The 17,831-nt window shown below is 42.2% G+C and overlaps 2 protein-coding genes across 2 annotated transcripts in view; one reads left to right on the forward strand and one right to left on the reverse strand.

The window, feature by feature from the left end:
* Positions 1-14,326, reverse strand: part of LOC145396572 (uncharacterized) — a 64,249-nt gene extending 49,923 nt beyond the window's left edge. The window contains exons 1-2 of the mRNA XM_080269947.1: positions 14,314-14,326; positions 9,051-9,529 (exon numbers count right to left, since the gene is read on the reverse strand). Of these exons, the coding sequence (XP_080126073.1) occupies positions 9,051-9,529; positions 14,314-14,326 (492 nt within the window). The remainder of the gene's footprint in view (positions 1-9,050; positions 9,530-14,313) is intronic.
* Positions 14,325-15,782, forward strand: LOC145396573 (A disintegrin and metalloproteinase with thrombospondin motifs like). Its single transcript, XM_080269948.1, has one exon. The coding sequence runs from the start codon at positions 14,325-14,327 to the stop codon at positions 15,780-15,782; it is 1,458 nt and encodes a 485-aa protein (XP_080126074.1).
* Positions 15,783-17,831: the final 2,049 nt, after the last annotated feature.

A 17,831-nucleotide genomic window follows, 5' to 3' on the forward strand; every position in this document is an offset into this window, starting at 1 on the left:
TATTTTCTGTGCCCTCCCTGGTTTTCTTTTCTTTTTTCAGTAGTTCTTTCTTGCTCTGCTATTCAGTCTCTGTTCCTTTTTTTTAGTATGTTGGTAATTGTGTTTGATTTTTTAATTCGAAATACAGACCACGATAGTCTCATGCTGGTTTACACACACACACACACACACACACACACACTCACTCTCTCTCTCTCTCTCTCTCTCTCTCTCTCTCACACGTCAGTATGCAGGACTTTTATATCTCTTCACTCACCCTTATCTTAATTCAACTGCAGTCCTTTCATTCCTTTTTTTTTTTTCATTATACTGTATCCTTGAAATAAACACTTGTATTTGGCTTTATTAAATGTTAGGTAATTTATCGACTTCTGTGCGTTTAACTGTTCGTAGAGAATAAGAAGTGAGAGAGAGAGAGAGAGAGAGAGAGAGAGAGCAATATTATAAGGCATAGACAATATATAAAAAGGTGTATCATAAATTAATCTGATTATAAGAAGCCAGACTGACAGTGACCGACAGACACGAACCAGATTGACAGAGTAGCAGGCAGAGATGGAGAGAGAGGATGAGACAGTCAGAGAAAGACACAGAGAGATGGAGGCCGTAAATCTGTCCAGGTGGGATGGAGAAGATTGTCAGCCAACAGGTGTGAGTGGAAAAAGCCAGGAGATAATTCTGTACTGGAGTGAGCTGGAAATTATGGTGGTGATGGTGATGGTTGTGGTGGTGGTGGTGGTGGTGAGGATGGTGATGGTGATAGGCATGATGATGATGATGGTAATGGTGGTGGTGATGGTGGAGGTGGTGATGTTGATGCTGGTGATGATTTTATGGATGTTATGGAGATGATGTTGATAATGGAGATGATGTTGGATATGGTAATGGTGATGAAGACGATGTTAATAATGGAAGTGATGTTAATGATGATGGTGATGGAGATGGCGATGATGAGGGAAGTGAGGTTGGTGATGATGATTCATGATGTTGATAATGGGAGTGATGTTGGTGGATATGTTGATAATGATGATGTTGCTAATGGAAGTGATGTTAATGGTGATGGTGGTGATGTTGACAATACTAGAAATAATGAAGACATGGTGACGGAAATGATTGTGATGATTTTCTACATGACTGATGATGATGGCCATGATAGAGGTGAAAATGGTGTTGTGATGAAGATGAAAATTATAATGATGATGATGATGATGATGATGATGGTGATGCTGAGGAGGAGGAGGAAGAAGAGGAGGATGGCATAAATATGTGTTTGTATGAAGTTTTTTATTTTTTTTAATTAAAATACGTCTCTCTCTCTCTCTCTCTCTCTCTCTCTCTCTCTCTCTCTCTCTCTCTCTCTCTCTCTCTCTCTCTCTCTCTCTCTCTTTATTCGTTCATTATTTTCTGTATGCTTGTACTCTCGCCCCATCGTAATGCTCTGTTTGTCCACGTAATTTTTTTTATAGTTGTGCAAATTGTTGTGTATTGATAGAGGTGTGTACGTTTTATTGTTCATGTGCGACTCTGTGTGTATTTCTATATTTCGTATGTGTGTGTGTGTGTGTGTGTGTGTGTGTGTGTGTGTGTGTGTGTGTGTGCGCTCATCTGTTCGTCTGTCGTATTGTTTGTCTGTCATTCTGTATGCATCCTTGTATTGGTATATGTGTGTTTGTGTATGCGTGTGTGAATTTTTCTTTGTAAATATTTGTTTTTGTGTATGTGTGTGTGTCTCTATGTGTGCACTTATGTGGTTTTGCCCGTGTGCATCTGTGAGTATGTATGGCTGTGTACGTATGCAAGAGTATGTATGTGTGTGTGAGGAAAGGATTGCCAGTGTTTGTCTTCATGTTTTTCTCAAGCATACAACTGTTGTCATAAATCTTGTCGCTGCAAAAACACACAGGCCAAACAGCAGTATTTTCTAGGCTGTGTGTGTGTGTGTGTGTGTGTGTGTGTGTGTGTGTGTGTGTGTGTGTGTGTGTGTGTGTGTGTGTGTGTGTGTGCGACTTTTCGCATGTCATTTTCCTCTGCCTTTTTTTTCTCTCTCTCTTTTCTCTCTCTCTTCTTTTCCTCGTTTGTGTGAATTCAGCTTTTTTCTGCTCTTTCTTTACTTCCTTGCATTGTGTGTGTGTGTGTGTGTGTGTGTGTGTGTGTGTGTGTGTGTGTGTGTGTGTGTGTGTGTGTGTGTGTTCTGTCATTATCCACTTTTCTCTCATTCTTTGTCTCCTTTTCCTTTTGTATTTGCCACTTCTGAACATTTTACATTTTTTCCTCGGGCTCTTTACTCTCTCTCTCTCTCTCTCTCTCTCTCTCTCTCATTTAATTTCCTCTCCCTTTCCCTTGAGTCCTCCACTACACACCATCCTATTTTTTTTTTAAACTCTTATTCTCGTTTTCTTTCATTTCCCTTTCTTTTATCTTCGTCTTCCTTTGTCCATTAATTTTTCTTTTTTTGTTCCTATTTTTGTTTATCGTTTATTTTCGTTGTCATCTTCCTTTTTTTTTATTTTCTATTTTCGTGGCGTCTCTCTCTCTCTCTCTCTCTCTCTCTCTCTCACACACACACACACACACACACACACACACACACACACACACACACACACACACACACACACACACACACACACACACATTCTACACTCCTAGGCCATCCCTCTTATTTAATTCTCTCTCCTTCTCTCTCCCTCGACTCCATTTCTCTCTCTCTCTCTTCTCTCTTATTTCCCTTTTCTCTTTCCCACTTACCCTTCATTCTTTCTTTATCATTTATTCATCATCGTCTTCACCAAGTTAGGATAATTTTTCACTGTTTTCATTTTTATTTCCATACATTTTTGGTTTTGGTGAGTTTTTTTTCCATCTATAGTCTGTTCACACTAACTTGGCCTAAAATTATCATCTCCCCATCTTCAGTGTTGTGCAGTGGCAATTGATAAATACTAGAATATGGTGCTAGAATATGATGCTCTGTTGGAATGTGGTGCTGTAGTAGAATACGGTGCTAGAATATGTTGCTCTACTAGAATAATGGTGCAATGCTAGAATATGGTGCTATACTAGAATATGGTGCTATACTAGAATATGGTGCTTCAATATGGTGCTTCAGTATGGTGATAAACTAAAATATGGTGCTGTGCTAAAATATGGTGCTGGAAAATGGTGCTATGCTGGATTACGGTGCTATACTACAATACTCGTATGGTGTTATGCTCTTTTTACTCCAAACTGACCCAGACTTTCGTCCTTCTGTACTTGATTTCACTTAGAAAAGACATTGACTCCTACATCCTCTCCATAGCACTTCTTCGTGACTATTGCTATAACTCAGCATTCAAGATGGGGAGATGGCAGTTTTAGGCCAAATTAAACTGAAAATAGTCTATCGATCTATTGCCAGACGCCTTAATCCCGTAAAGAGTGGCCACAAACAAATCGCCTCCATGTCGCCCTCTCCCCCGCCATTTCACTGCCCTCCCCCCAGCTCACACCAATTGAAAATAGTATAGCTGAATCATAGTTTAATAGTAATATGAATAAAAGATATCCACATGACGAATGTTTTTTTTTTTTTACTTTTTTTTCAGTTTTACATTCTTCTTAGTTCGCATTGATTTTTTTCTTTTTCCTCTTTTTTTTCTCTTCTTCCTCTTTTTCTCTTCTCCTCTCAAAAATTTGTTCCTTCTTCCTCCATCTTCCTTTTCCTCTTACATAATCCTTCTTTCTTCTGCTATATTTCTTTTCACAAATATTCCTCATTCATCCTGCTCCCTCCCTTCCTTCCCACATATATTAATTCTTTGTACTTCTCTCCTTTTTCTGCTCAAATATTCTCTCTCTCTCTCTCTCTCTCTCTCTCTCTCTCTCTCTCTTCCACTCCTCCCTAACAAGCTCCTGGATAGTGAAGGAAATGCGACCACCTGAAGAGAAGATTGAGGAAAGAAGGAAGATAAGGAGGAAGGAAGAGAGGGGTGGAGGGAAAGAGAGGAAGGAAGGAAGGATGGGAGGGAAGGAGGGAGGGAGCAAGGGAGGGACGGAGGGTGGGAGAAAGGAAGGAAGGAAAGAAGGAATGATGGAAGGAAGGAAAGAAGGAATGATGGAAGGAAGGAAAGAAGGAATGATGGAGGGAAGGGAAGGAGGGATGGAGAGAGGGACAGAAAAAAAGAAAGAAGAATAAGAGAGAGGAAGGACATGGAGGAGGAAGAAAGGAAGGAAGGAAGGAACGGAGGGAGAGAGAGGTAGGAGGAACAAAAAAAAAAGGAAGGATGGGAGGGAGGAAGGAAGGAAGGACGTGGAGGAAGGAAAGAAGGAAGGACCGGGTGGAAGGAAGGAAGGAAAGCAGGAAGGAAGGAAAGAAAGAATAAAGAGATAAAGAAGGAAGTTAAGAAGGAAGGGAAAGAAAAAAAGAATATAGGAAGAAAAAAAGAAGGAAGGACGTGAGAGGGAAAATCAAGATAAGGGGAGGGGGGAAGAAGGGAAAGGAGGAAGAAAGGAAGGGAGAAAGAAAAGCAGGAAGAGAGAAAAAGGAAAACAGCAGAGACAGGCCTATCATTTCTTAAGAGGCTGCTTGTTATAGGGTAGGGTAAGAATGTGGTATCTTTTTTATGAGCTTGAGATAAGGGTGATGAAATAAGAAGTAAGGGAGGATGATGGAAGTGAGGGGAGAAAGGAGAGTGAAATGGAGGGATGAAGAGGAGGAGAAGAAGGAAGGGAGGATGGAAAAAGAAGTAGGGATGGAGAGGAAGGATGTGATAAAGAAAAGAAGGAAGGAAGGAGGGAAATCAGGAAAGAAGGAAGAAAAGGAGTAAGGAAAGGAGAAAGCGAGGAGTGAATAAATCAGGTGAAATATACATACCGGTAGTTGAAGGAGAGAGAGAGAGAGAGAAAGAGAGAGAGAGAGAGAGAGAAGGACGGAGGAAGGAAGGGACGAAGGAAGAGGAGGAGGAAGAAGAGGGAGAGGAGAAAATGAAAATATTTTAGAGTGAGTAAATAACATGTAAATATGGTAGAGAGAGAGAGAGAGAGAGAGAGAGAGAATGAGAGAGCGAGAGGAAAGCTTCATCTGGCCAGGAGAGAGAGTTACTGCTGCCGGTATTAACACTCTCAGGGTTTTAAATTCTTTTTCAGTTAAATAAAATCATCTGCTTACATGATATACAGTATAATAGCCTGACTTGTGCCGACCATGGGAGAGTCACTAAAAGTAAAGAATGGCTTATGTGGAAAAGAATAGTAATAATAATAATAATAATAATAATAATAATAATGATAATAATAATGATAATAGTAGTAGTAGTAATAATAATAATAATTGTAGTAGTAGTAGTAGTAGCAGTAGTAGTAGTAGTTGTAGTAGTAGTAGTAGAAATAAAAATGATGATGATGATGATGATGATGAAAACGATAATAATAATAATAATAATAATAATAATGATAATAATAATAATATATCGTGTTTTTATATATATTACGGAGAGACACATTTTTCACTTCCATAACTAAACTTTTTTTGGAAATGGCTTTATGTTTGTTTTGGTTTATTTATATCTCTACTAATTATTTTTATCCATACCTCACTCTGCCTTTTTTTTTTTTAATAAGTTTCTGATTGTCGGGGAAGACAATTTTTTTTTTGACAATATTCTTTTTTCCTTCTTTCTCACTGATCTGCTTTTAGTTAGTTGTATATATAATATTTTTTCTCTCTTCGTACCAAAAATCGCAGAATTTAAAAGCTGATTAGATTTTTTTCCCCTTCTATTTCCTTGTCTCCAAATACAGGAAATGCATCAAAATTTTAAGTAAATATCACATTACGAACATTGTAAAGAATCATTATTATCTAGCGGTCAGATTTCAGTGTCGTTATAATAAAGCAATAAAGACTCAATTAGCATTATTTATTTTTTCAGCGATAACCACCTCGATAATTAGTCCATAATTACTGTATCATTAGCTAAACCGTCCTCCCCTTCTCTTTCCCCTCTCCTAATTTATATATTTAAAACTTCCTCCCGCCTCTCATTTCATCCTCTGTTCAATCTTTTCGCTTTGATCTCCTTATGGTCAAGTTCACTGCCATATAATTACGGAAGGAAAGTGTATATTGTTGTTGGTTTTGTATATATTAAAGCATTTCTTTTCATCATCATCATCGTCATCATCGTCATCGTCATCATCGTCATCATCATCTTCATCATCATCATCACCATCACCATCACCATCACTGTCATGTAACTACTGAAGGGAAATCAAGACTGATATTGGTTGATATATATTTAGACATTTCTTTTTATCATCATCATATCATCATCATCATCATCATCATCATCATCAACATCACCATCACCATCACCATCATCATCATCATCATCATCACCATCACCATCACCATCATCATCATCATCATCATCATCATCATCATCATCATAATCCCAACCTATTGTTCCTCATAGAGACGGGGTTCTTTTCCTAAGTTACATTAAACTTAATACAAGAAAAGTTTGCTTAGCTTAAAGTCACTTGTTGTTAGTGAGGGAATGACTGACAAGGAAAACACCCAAACACCCCCATATGAGTCACACAACGATCAGCTTAAATCCCCAGGTCCCTAATGGAGTAGTGTCCGGCAGTCCATTACATTTCACGACCTTCATCTCGCCCATTATACACCATGGCATTTATCGTAACTTTTAAAATGAATGAGCAGGAGTGTCGCGTGTAAAAGTAACATGCTTCTGGTTCCTTGTGTGTCGTGGGCTGTTACCGCGATTCAGAGGCAGGAACAGCAACAGCAACTCCCTACCTATGGCCTTTTTCTCGTTTTTATTTAATTCTCTTTGACAGGAATGAATAAATATATAAATTGATAGATAGATAGGTACACACACACACACACACACACACACACACACACACACACACACACACACTATAATCCCATGTCCACGTCATTATGTTTGTCTGTCTGTTTGTCTGCATTGCTAATTTTATGCAAACCACACAAAACCGATAGAAGATGTCAACAAACTTCATAAGCATAAAAAAAAAAAAACTTGCGTGTCTGCTTTAAGGTAGGGAAGAAAAAAGTGGAAAATAGCCCAGTTTGCCATATATCTGTGTTTTAAAAATAATCCAAATCTCTCTTATGAAGGTGATAGGAAATTTCAACGCTTCTAATAGTAGTCATCCATGAACCCAGGAACTGCAGAAAGTGTCACGGATAAGCCGAGAGAAAAAAGTTATTCAGAAAAGTAGTGTTCTTGCTTTTTTTTTTTTTTTTCGCTATCTTTAAGCGTTAGGTAAAGACAAAGAGAGGTTGAAGGTCTGTCGTGTGTGTGTGTGTGTGTGTGTGTGTGTGTGTGTGTGTGTGTGTGTGTGAGGGTGACACATGGGCGCTAATGTGCCCACAGACGCGTACAGATGGCTCATTCTCCCCTACTTGACGCATAAATTACGCAAAAATCCAAGATCATTGAATTTATGTGTGTGTGTGTGTGTGTGTGTGTGTGTGTGTGTGTGTGTGTGTTGACCCCTTCTACCTAATCCTGGAGAGGGATGCCTTCATGGGGTGGCACCGGTATAGCCAGGCGCCTCCACTGCCTAAAAAAAGAAAAATGTCTTTCAGCTAATTCCCTATTCCCTGAGAGGAGGATGGTGGCCTTCTGGAGAGGGATAGCTTAAGCCTTTAGTCCACTGGGATCACATTTCAGACGAACCTGGGACCACAACAATAACAACAACAACAACAGAAACAACAACCCATTCATTCCGATGACTTCTTTTATCATCCTCTCGCTCCTCCTCAGAAGATACTGCTCATCTTAGAAGGACGCCTCGCAGTGAAGGGGTTAACGAAGGCCGTATGTAACCCTTCCAGTCCAAAATTTTTACTACCAAGCGTAACTAAAAAAAATCGTCAAAAAAATCGCAAGAATCAGCTACACATTACGTGATCGGAATGAAACTCACCTGAAATGTAAACCAGGTAGACTGCAGGCTTAAGTTCCCCCCCCTCCCTCACCTGCAGTCATCCGTTTTCTTTTCGAGGGATAGGGAAGTGGCTCAGGGCGTCTGTGTAACCAGGCTGTGGTGTCGCCGTTTCATATCGGTGTCACCACATGAAGGCGTCTCTCTCCAGCAACAAGAGGTTAATGAGTGGTGAAGTGGTGATAGAGAGGCTTGGGGTGGTGATAGAGAGGCTTGGGGTGGTGATAGAGAGATTTGGAGTGGTGGTAGAAAGGCTTGGTGTGGTGGTAGAGAGGCTTAGAGTGGTGATAGAGAAGCTTAGAGTGGTGATAGAGAGGCTTGGAGTGGTGATAGAGAGGCTTGGAGTGGTGATGTAGAAGCTTGGAGTGGTGATAAGAGAGGCTTGGAGTGGTGATGTAGAAGCTTGGAGTGGTGATAAGAGAGGCTTGGAGTGGTGATGTAGAAGCTTGGAGTGGTGATAAGAGAGGCTTGGAGTGGTGATAGAGAAGCTTGGACTCGTGATAGTGAGGCTTGAGGTGGTGACAGAGAGGCTTGGAGTGGTGATTATAGAGGCTTGGAGTGGTGATAGTGAGGCTTTGGGTGGTGATAGTGAGGCTTGAGGTGGTAATAGGCTTGGAGTGGTGATAGAGAGGTTTGGTGTGGTGATTAGAGAGGCTTGGAGTGGTGATGTAGAAGCTTGGAGTGGTGATAAGAGAGGCTTGGAGTGGTGATGTAGAAGCTTGGAGTGGTGATAAGAGAGGCTTGGAGTGGTGATAGAGAAGCTTGGAGTGGTGATAGTGAGGCTTGAGGTGGTGACAGAGAGGCTTGGAGTGGTGATTAGAGAGGCTTGGAGTGGTGACAGTGAGGCTTGGAGTGGTGATAGAGAGGCTTGGAGTGGTGATAGAGAAGCTTGGAGTGGTGATAGCGAGGCTTGAGGTGGTGATAGGCTTGGAGTGGTGATAGAGAGGCTTGGAGTGGTGAGAAAGTGAAAATGAGTTATAGTAGGTAGGCTTAGTGTGGAGGAGGTTGTGATGAGTGGTGATGACAGAGAAGATTAGTTGTGAGAGTGGTGATAGAGAGGCTTGGAGTGGTGGGAGTGGTGTTAGAGAGGCTTGGAGTGGTGGGGATGGTGATAGAAAGGCTTGGAGTGGTGGGAGTGGTGATAGAGACGCTTGGAGTGGTGGGAGTGGTGGTAGAGAGGCTTGGAGTGGTGGGAGTGGTGATAGAGAGGCTTGGAGTGGTGGGAGTGGTGATAGAGAGGCTTGGAGTGGTGGGAGTGGTGATAGAGACGCTTGGAGTGGTGGGAGTGGTGATAGAGACGCTTGGAGTGGTGGGAGTGGACATAGAGGGGCTTGGAGTGGTGGGAGTGGTAAAAGAGTTGCTTGGAGTGGTGGGAGTGGTAAAAGAGGGGCTTGGAGTGGTGGGAGTGGACATAGAGGGGCTTGGAGTGGTGGGAGTGGTAAAAGAGGGGCTTGGAGTGGTGGGAGTGGTGATAGAGAGGCTTGGAGTGGTGGGAGTGGTGATAGAGAGGCTTGGAGTGGTGGGAGTGGTGATAGAGAGGCTTGGAGTGGTGATAGAGAGGCTTGGAATGGTAGGACTGGTGGCAGAAAGGCCTGGAGTGGTGGGAGTGGTGGTAGAGAGGCCTGGAGTGGTGGGAGTGGTGGTAGACAGGGCTGGAAGTAGTGGAAATAATGATAGGCTTGATGTGGATCAGATGGTGATGCTTCGCCCGGGAACGCTATTTCATTACCCACGCACACGAAACTCGGCTGAGGGTATAGTCGTACATTCACTCTTTGTGTGTCTGAATACAAGATATCTCGGTAAGTTGCCATCAGATTTCAATGAAGTTTGGTGGACGGGTGGGCAGTGGGTCAAGGAAGAGTTGATTGGATTTTAAGGTGGATCCGGATGAAGGTGAAGGAATAAATCATATAATTAATCGGCTTTAGCGGAGGTATGCCCTCTCGAAGTGCATTCTAGCCCCAAGGATACCATTTTCGACGTTTATAATTCGGTTTAAGATAGACTTTTGATTAGATACAGTCCAAAAAAATCGTACGAGAGGCTTACCTGTGCTGAATATAATCTTCAGGTAGAAATATAATTAAAGGGGAAATTACTTCACCCAGAGCCAAGGGAATTGAAATATAGTTTATATAATCAAAAGTGTCAGAGAGATGATATTTTAAGAGGGTTCCAAGACTAAGTGCAGAATCAGGGAGTTGGGAGAAAATCCTTTAAGTCAGTGCGATGGGATTACTGCCTACATCACTGAGAGAGAGAGAGAGAGAGAGAGAGAGAGAGAGAGAGAGAAAGCGAATGCACTAAATGAAAGAGTGACAGCAAGAAAAAGACAAAACAAATAAGAGAAATTATATGAGAGAGAAGCAGAGGAGAAAAAGAGAGACAGACAAAGAGAAAATAAATGATTGAAAAGAGGAGACACAGTAACAGTTTAGAGAGAGAGAGAGAGAGAGAGAGAGAGAGAGAGAGAAAGAGAGAGAGATTGGCATGATAAATTTTTCTGAGTTCAGTGGTGTCAAGGGAACTGAATGTCTTAGGGCGAGGTAAAAATACCGGAGCTATTCTCTCTCTTTCTCTCTCTCTCTCTCTCTCTCTCTCTCTCACATAGATTGCATCTGGAGGTAATTATTATGAAAATTGGGCCATCAGTCTTGTGTGTGTGTGTGTGTGTGTGTGTGTGTGTGTGTGTGTGTGTGTGTGTGTGTGTGTGTGTGTGTGTGTGTGAAATATCCGTCCTGAAAAATCTATATCCACAAAAAAATTGTATGTACTCGAAAACATGAAAAACCACCACTTAAAATCCGTATTCCTATTATAACTGGGAAAAAAAAAAAAAAAAAAAAGCAGCAAAAGAAACAGTTGAAATTAAGTACACAAAAAAAATATTAAAAAATGAATGTTTAAGATGCAGGGATGAAAAAGACACAAAGACGAGAGAGTATTTGGGAAGTGAGATTCAGAGTTCGGACCCCATTACAGCATTCCACCAGCTATATACTATTGGTGACACAATTATCGATCCAGTTCATTACGATAAATTACTGCAGTCTGAACCATAACTTTAGAAATGTAGTGTTGCTCTCTTTGGGACCCAGGAAATTTTTCAACGTAATGTGTACTAGTTTCTTAAATGTTCGTCTGAGAAATGGAACGGTATTTCTGTCCTCAGCTGTACGTGTTGTGAGTACAGTGTGAATTATAGTGCTGGGTATTGAACTCTGATTATCCTCCCATCCCAAATGTTCTCTCGATTCTCTACTTTTTTCATCCCTACGTCTTAACAATAATTATGGATTTTTTTTCTAATTCATGGTCTATTTATGGATGCTACCTACCAGAATCACATTATCATAAAACTACTTTTAACTATGATCGTTTCTACCGCGATTACTGATATGATGTAGGTATATTAAGAAGCGCGAATCCGTAGAGATTTATGTTTCTGAGAGGACGTCTCTGTGCTATACAATGTTTGTCAGCTGTAACTCTCGTACTGTAGCTCGAATGCTGCTCTAAGTATGTAGGAAATATCCCCGTTTGGCATGAAGCTTTTTGATGCGTAACACGCTCGTGTACGCCTTTTCGTGGAGGTATGATTGATGAAGAAAGAAAGAAGAAGAGCGACATTTTTGTAACCCTATTTCTCGACCCCTCCGATGGTTTGCGTGGATTTGTGTGTAACTTTGCATATATATATAGCAAAGGTCTTTGAGTGCGTGTGCCGAAGGCATGCATCCTTATATCTTATGTACGTCATTTCGACCTGGGCCGCCCCTATATAGTAAACTCTACTGCGCTTACTGATAGTCAGGACGAAGCAACAAGTAGTACTAATGCCACTAGTAGAAGCAGTTCTAGTAATACTAATAATACTAATTGCACTAATAGCACTACTGGTAGCAGCAGCAGCAGCAGTGGTAGACTTTTTTTTAACATAAACCCCTTGAACAATAGGCCGACGCTGCCCTTCTTTCACAGCCAACAACCTCCTTTGGGGGGATAGGGAGGGGTCCGGGAAACATTTGTAAAACCAGGGATCTCCACCGGCCGGTCATTATCATATCGGTGTCACCAGGAGTCAGGAGTGATGGCGTCGCCCTTAGCAGTGTGGCCTGCACCCTCAGTTGAAGCCAGCCCACCCCGACCTACCCTACACAAAATAATATACATGGCCTGAACTCGAAGTCCTATAGGACGATTTTCAGAACCTGCTTCATAGCGATTTATTCTGCATATTACACCATAACATTCTCTTGTGTTTTATTCATATCGTTTTACTATGGACATAGTTGACATCAGCAGCATACAAAGCGGTACTGAAGTGTATTATGCAGAATAAACAGAAAACGAAGAAGCGTTAAGCAATCTCCTCGGGCATACAAGCCACTGTAATCCCTCACTGACATTGTCTTTTACTGAGAATCTCACTAATGACATCCTCTTGTATGAAACGACGGAAACCTATTTTACTGTCAGTTTTTTTAACAGTGCTAAATTACTATCATACATTACATACTACATTACATTCCACTTAACAATACTATACGCATTTTGGAGTAACTTGGCCCAAATCTGCACTTGCTCCATCTTGAATGCTGAGTTGTAGTAATAGATTGATACTAGATGATGGCGCTAGTCACGAAGAAGTGCCGTGGCAAGGTTACAGAGCCGTAGTATTGTCTTATCCTGCCACTGAGCTACATGAAAGAAGCTGCAAAAGGACAAAAATCTGGACCAGGTTGGGGTGAAAAGAGTATTATTTTTCATGGTAGCTCAGGAGATATGTCCCTCTCTGGCGCCGGTGTCATATGCACAAAATACAGAGGAGGGGGAAGCCGAAGATGAGATGGAGGGATGGAGTGGAGATGTATGAGAGAAGGGGGAGGGGGTGAGTTGGAGGTAGGGCAGTCAAAAGGGAGAGGACAGGGTGAAGGGGAGGCGATTTGTTTGTGACTACCCCTTACGGAATTAAGGTGTTTAGCAATAGATAGATAGATAGACAAAGTGCCCCATGCACTGATATACCCTATTCCACATCACTAGCTTCTGGTCATATCCTAAATAAGTGACGTAAGATAGATAAAGGGAGAGATTGACTTCAGCACACAAACTATCCCCCGATTTGTCAGAGGAGGCCACGTATTTAGAGGTATAATTTGCCAAAGATAGGGATGTGGTGTAGATAACTTTGTGGTAGAGATTACTTTGTGGTATAGGTTGCTTTGTGCTATAGATTACTTTGTGGCATAGGTTGTTTTGTGGTATAGATTACTTTGTGGTATAGATTACTTTGTGCTGTAGATTACTTTGTGGCATAGGTTGTTTTGTGGTATAGATTACTTTGTGGTATAGATTTCTTTGCAGTACAGATTACTTTGTGGCATAGATTAATTTGTAGTACAGATTAGCCTACTTTGTGGTATAGATTACTTTGTGGTATAGGTTGTTTTGTGTTACAGATTGCTTTGTGGCACAGAATGCATAGTAGTGTAGATTACTTTCTGCTTGCAAGAATTTGGTGCTCGTAACCCTACGCACAAATTACCTTACACCATATCCCAGTACGTATACAAAAGGGACTCTGTGTTTGCACGATCTTGGTGTATGTGAGACTGGAGGCGGGAGTAAAAAGTGGGAAGAAGTTATCGAAGAAATGGGTTGAAAAAGGAACAGAGGAGCAGGGAAAAAATGTGCAAAATACAAGTAACGTATTAGAAGAGATGTTCAAGGACGCAGAATTACAGGTCAGTTAAATCGAGGGTGAAAAAGTCAGTGTGTTACCAGGACAGTGTTTCTTAGTGCCTGTACGGTGGTGCAAATATCGTGACACCGGTACCAATAGCTGAATTAGTGCGCTTTGCAAATTAAGGCTATTTCATCCGTTTTATGACTTAATTAGGCGCGCGTGTGGCCTATCAATTACCACAAACACTTGTATTAAACCACCACGGTAGCTGGGTATCAATGACTGGAGCCGGATGGTGGAGCTTCCCTGTGAATAGATATTAACGAGAATTTTAATGGTTTTAATTGTGCCGCCCTGGCGTCAGTGATATTAAAGACAGTTTATGTACCGTTGATTATGAGATTAAAGTAGGATTCATTAGGGATGCAGGACAATAATAAGGAATAAAAACACTGAGGATGGAAAGAAAAAGGTTTATCTGTGTCGGTGCTGTTAAGTAAAACAATTGATTGAGAGGATGGCAACATTGATTCATAACTGACGTTTATATTTCATCTTTTGCTGGTCTGATCAAGTATTCACACTCATGAGGAATGCATATAAATACAGATTCTCCCCCACCAGTAACTTACGTCTATCCCCCATGGCTGCCATGAGGTGTGGAACACGTGTGTGGCTCCTGGTGTGCTGGGTGGCCGGTCTCAGCGACGCCCACATCACACTTGAGAGTTCCCCAGCCAGTGTGCGCCTGGCCGCCCCTCGCTCCCGTAACTTGCCTATCCACCTTCAAGTGGACGCCTTCAACCAACAACACCAACTCACACTTAGTCCGGCTTCCTCACCCTTTGCTCCCAACTTCAAGCTACAGACAACCACCAGGGACCACCAGGGTCGTCTGCTGCTGCAGGAGGTGGAGGACACCGATAACGAGCTCTCCACCATCTATCACGACCCAGACACAGGTGCTGTCGTCAGTGTGGACGGCAGTAGCGTCGAGGGACTGCTGACACCCACGCTGTCCATCAAGCCATCTGCTGACGGAGGACACCAGGCCATCCGCCACCAACCAGTCGATCCGGCCAACTACATTAATGATTATGTCGAGCTGCCTCATCACCTCAGGGTCAACCATGAGAACCGTATTGCTCCCCGAGGTGTGGTCAGCGTCACACCAGAACTCTACATCATTGTTGACAGCACCCTAGCCTCTGTCCTCGGCTCAGACTCTAATATCAAGAAGTATCTCGGCATCTTCTATAATGCCGTCAATCACAGGTTTGCCACCATGAGTGACCCCAAAGTTCAGGTGGTGCTCGCTGGCGTTCTCATCGTCCGCAACTCCGCTGATGAACCCTATATCAACGACAATGCACTTGATGAGAAGCATATAAAAGTGGAAGGAACTCTGAACTCAGTCAGTGAGTGGCTGTACCTGCAAGGAAGCCACCTTCCAGATTATGATATAGCATACTTAATGACAGGTAAGGATTTAGCCGGTATCGAGGATGGTGCCCTAGTGGCATCAGTGACAGGCCGTGCCTGGAGAGCAGCGGCTTGCCTGGTGTCAGACAATTATAGGAAGTCCTTTAATACAGCTATCGGTGAGGACGAGCCTACTTATTTCAGAGGCGTCCTGACGGCAACCCATGAACTGGCTCATAACTTGGGTTCGCCCCATGACAGCAAGGACGGTCCTGAGGCTTGCTCCTGGGCCCGGGGCTACATCATGAGTTATGTCACTGGAAAACGCAACAAATTCTACTTTTCCTCTTGTTCGCAACAATTCATGAAGACCTACATCACCTCTCCACAGGGTTCTTGCCTATTAAACGTGTCAGTGGGCGCCACAATCCCCGTATCAGGTCAGCTGCCAGGACAGTTGATCTCTGCAGACGAGCAGTGCCGGAAAATCACGGGCATAAGTCGCGCCTTCGCCTCCAAGAGTGAAAGTGACGATGCTCTGTGCAGACATCTGATGTGCCAGTGGATTGAGAAGAAAGGCAACGCCCTCTATCGCTACACTTCAACTACAGGTCGCCCCGCTGCTGAAGGTACACCGTGCAGGGGCGGGGGTGTCTGCATGAACGGCATCTGTCAGTGAACTCCCTCCTGAGCTTCATACAGACAGCCTTTCAGTAATCCAGACCTTAGTTCTTCGTAGCCCGTATTTTCACCAGCTAAAAGGCTTTCTGTCGTCTCTCCCTAAAGGATTTGTTCTGTCCATAACACCCCTCTGTTCTCCTGTATGCTAATTAGGTCTTTTTAATTCCAGCAGTCTGCATCAATAACAGTATGAACTCACCAATTCCGGAAAGTCACCGGTATAAGGATGAGGTGCAAGGAACGTATTTTGTTTTTTATTCATACAGTTGTGATATGATGATGATGATGATGATGATGATGATGAAATTAGTTTAGTTTATTTAGCTTAGAAGACGCATCCGGGACTCAGCCTCATGAAATTAATCGCTTCAGCCCGAGGACGTCATTTTCTGTTTATTCTTTCTACAACCTGGAGAGGGACACCTTCACTTGGTGGCACCGTAATAACCGGATGGATCAACTGCCTGGTTATACAAACGTTCCTCAGCTACTTTCCTCTCACCCGAGAAGGAGACTGTAGGGGAGGGTCAGCTTAAGCCTGCACTCCATCGGGTTCACATTAGAGATATTGTTTTTATCCTCATCATTTGCGAGGTTTCCGCACTGCTGCACGTGACTAGTATCGCATCACTGATCACTGGGATTCACAAGGTTTTTCGCCACGGCAGAGCAGCGTTGCACCGAAGAAGCAAATACATTAATGCAAAGTTCAGTATAAATAGTGTGATCGTGCGCAAAAATTTATATGATGTGTTTCTGTCATACATCATTCATCAGGTCTGTGCTGGTCCCTTCAGTTCGATGTGTACAGTCGACAACAAAAGTCCTGTCGCTTCCATTCCTTCTCTCTCCATGGACTTTTGACAATTAGTTTCGTGAATCAGCAGCAACTGGCAATGGTGATTTAATTTAGCCAGGGATTAGTGTTACTCTTGTCGTTTGCTTTAAATTTAAGAGATTTTTCAAGACTCTGTGGACAGAACTTTTGCTGCTGATTATACTTTTTTCTTATTGTACTTTTCAGATGATGTTGTTCAGCTTAGGAAAGACTTCTGGAACTTACGAGATTATATACAGCCTTTATTCACCTGTTCAGCGCGAGATCTTTCTTAAGTTGAATTAAATCATCAAGAGGTAGCAGGACTGAATTAAAAACGACGTCCACCGTCTGAAGGGATAAGTTCATTTGGAAACATGTAATTGTATTTACTTGGCAAATTTAATATAATTTTGAACATAAGGGTATCTATGTATGTCAGTTGTTTGGCCTGGTCTTTACTTCTCTCACCTATCAATATACTGTTTTTGTTTTTGTTTTTTTTACTTTACATAATACAAGGGGGAAAGCTCATAAAGTTTAACAAGATGCCTGGAATGGTTTATGGCATGAAAGCTGCCTAAATCTGATAGTTTTCGATTTAATTTGCGCGATATTTATATTATTTTTTTCTGGATATAATTACTTTCGGAAATTAATCACCATCTTTCATGACGATCTTGATAGCCCATAAAAACGTCCTGAAATGTTCTAACTTCAATAAAACGTAACAAAATTAGCCGAACGTACTATAATTAACCTAACATACTGTAAACTCGACTAACCATACCTCTCACCTTAGTATGCAAGAACATATTGTAGTGAGTTGTCTTAAGTCTTCACCTCTCTGGAAGACCATTAGTTAGTATACGCTTTTACTTCAGCCTGGATGCTGGAGAGAAATGCCTTCATGTGGTGGCAATGATATAGCCCTGCGGTGAAGCTGCCCTGGTATATAAACGTCCCTCAACTCACTCCCTGTCCCCGTGTAAGGAGGAGGATGGACTGAGGGAGAGGGGAAATTTCAGTGGATGGAATGCAGGAGAGGGGCAACTTCAGCAGATGGAATGTAGGAGAGGGGAAACTTCAGCAGATGGAATATAGGAGAGGGGAAACTTCAGCAGATGGAATATAGGAGAGGGGAAACTTCAGCAGATGGAATATAGGAGAGGGGAAACTTCACTGGATGGCATGTAGGAGAGGGGACAACTTCAGTGGATGGAGTGTAGG

Source organism: Coenobita brevimanus, chromosome 38 (genome assembly GCF_032717465.1).
Source record: "Coenobita brevimanus isolate Jiangsu-jjx chromosome 38, ASM3271746v2, whole genome shotgun sequence".
Classification (NCBI taxonomy): domain Eukaryota; kingdom Metazoa; phylum Arthropoda; class Malacostraca; order Decapoda; family Coenobitidae; genus Coenobita; species Coenobita brevimanus.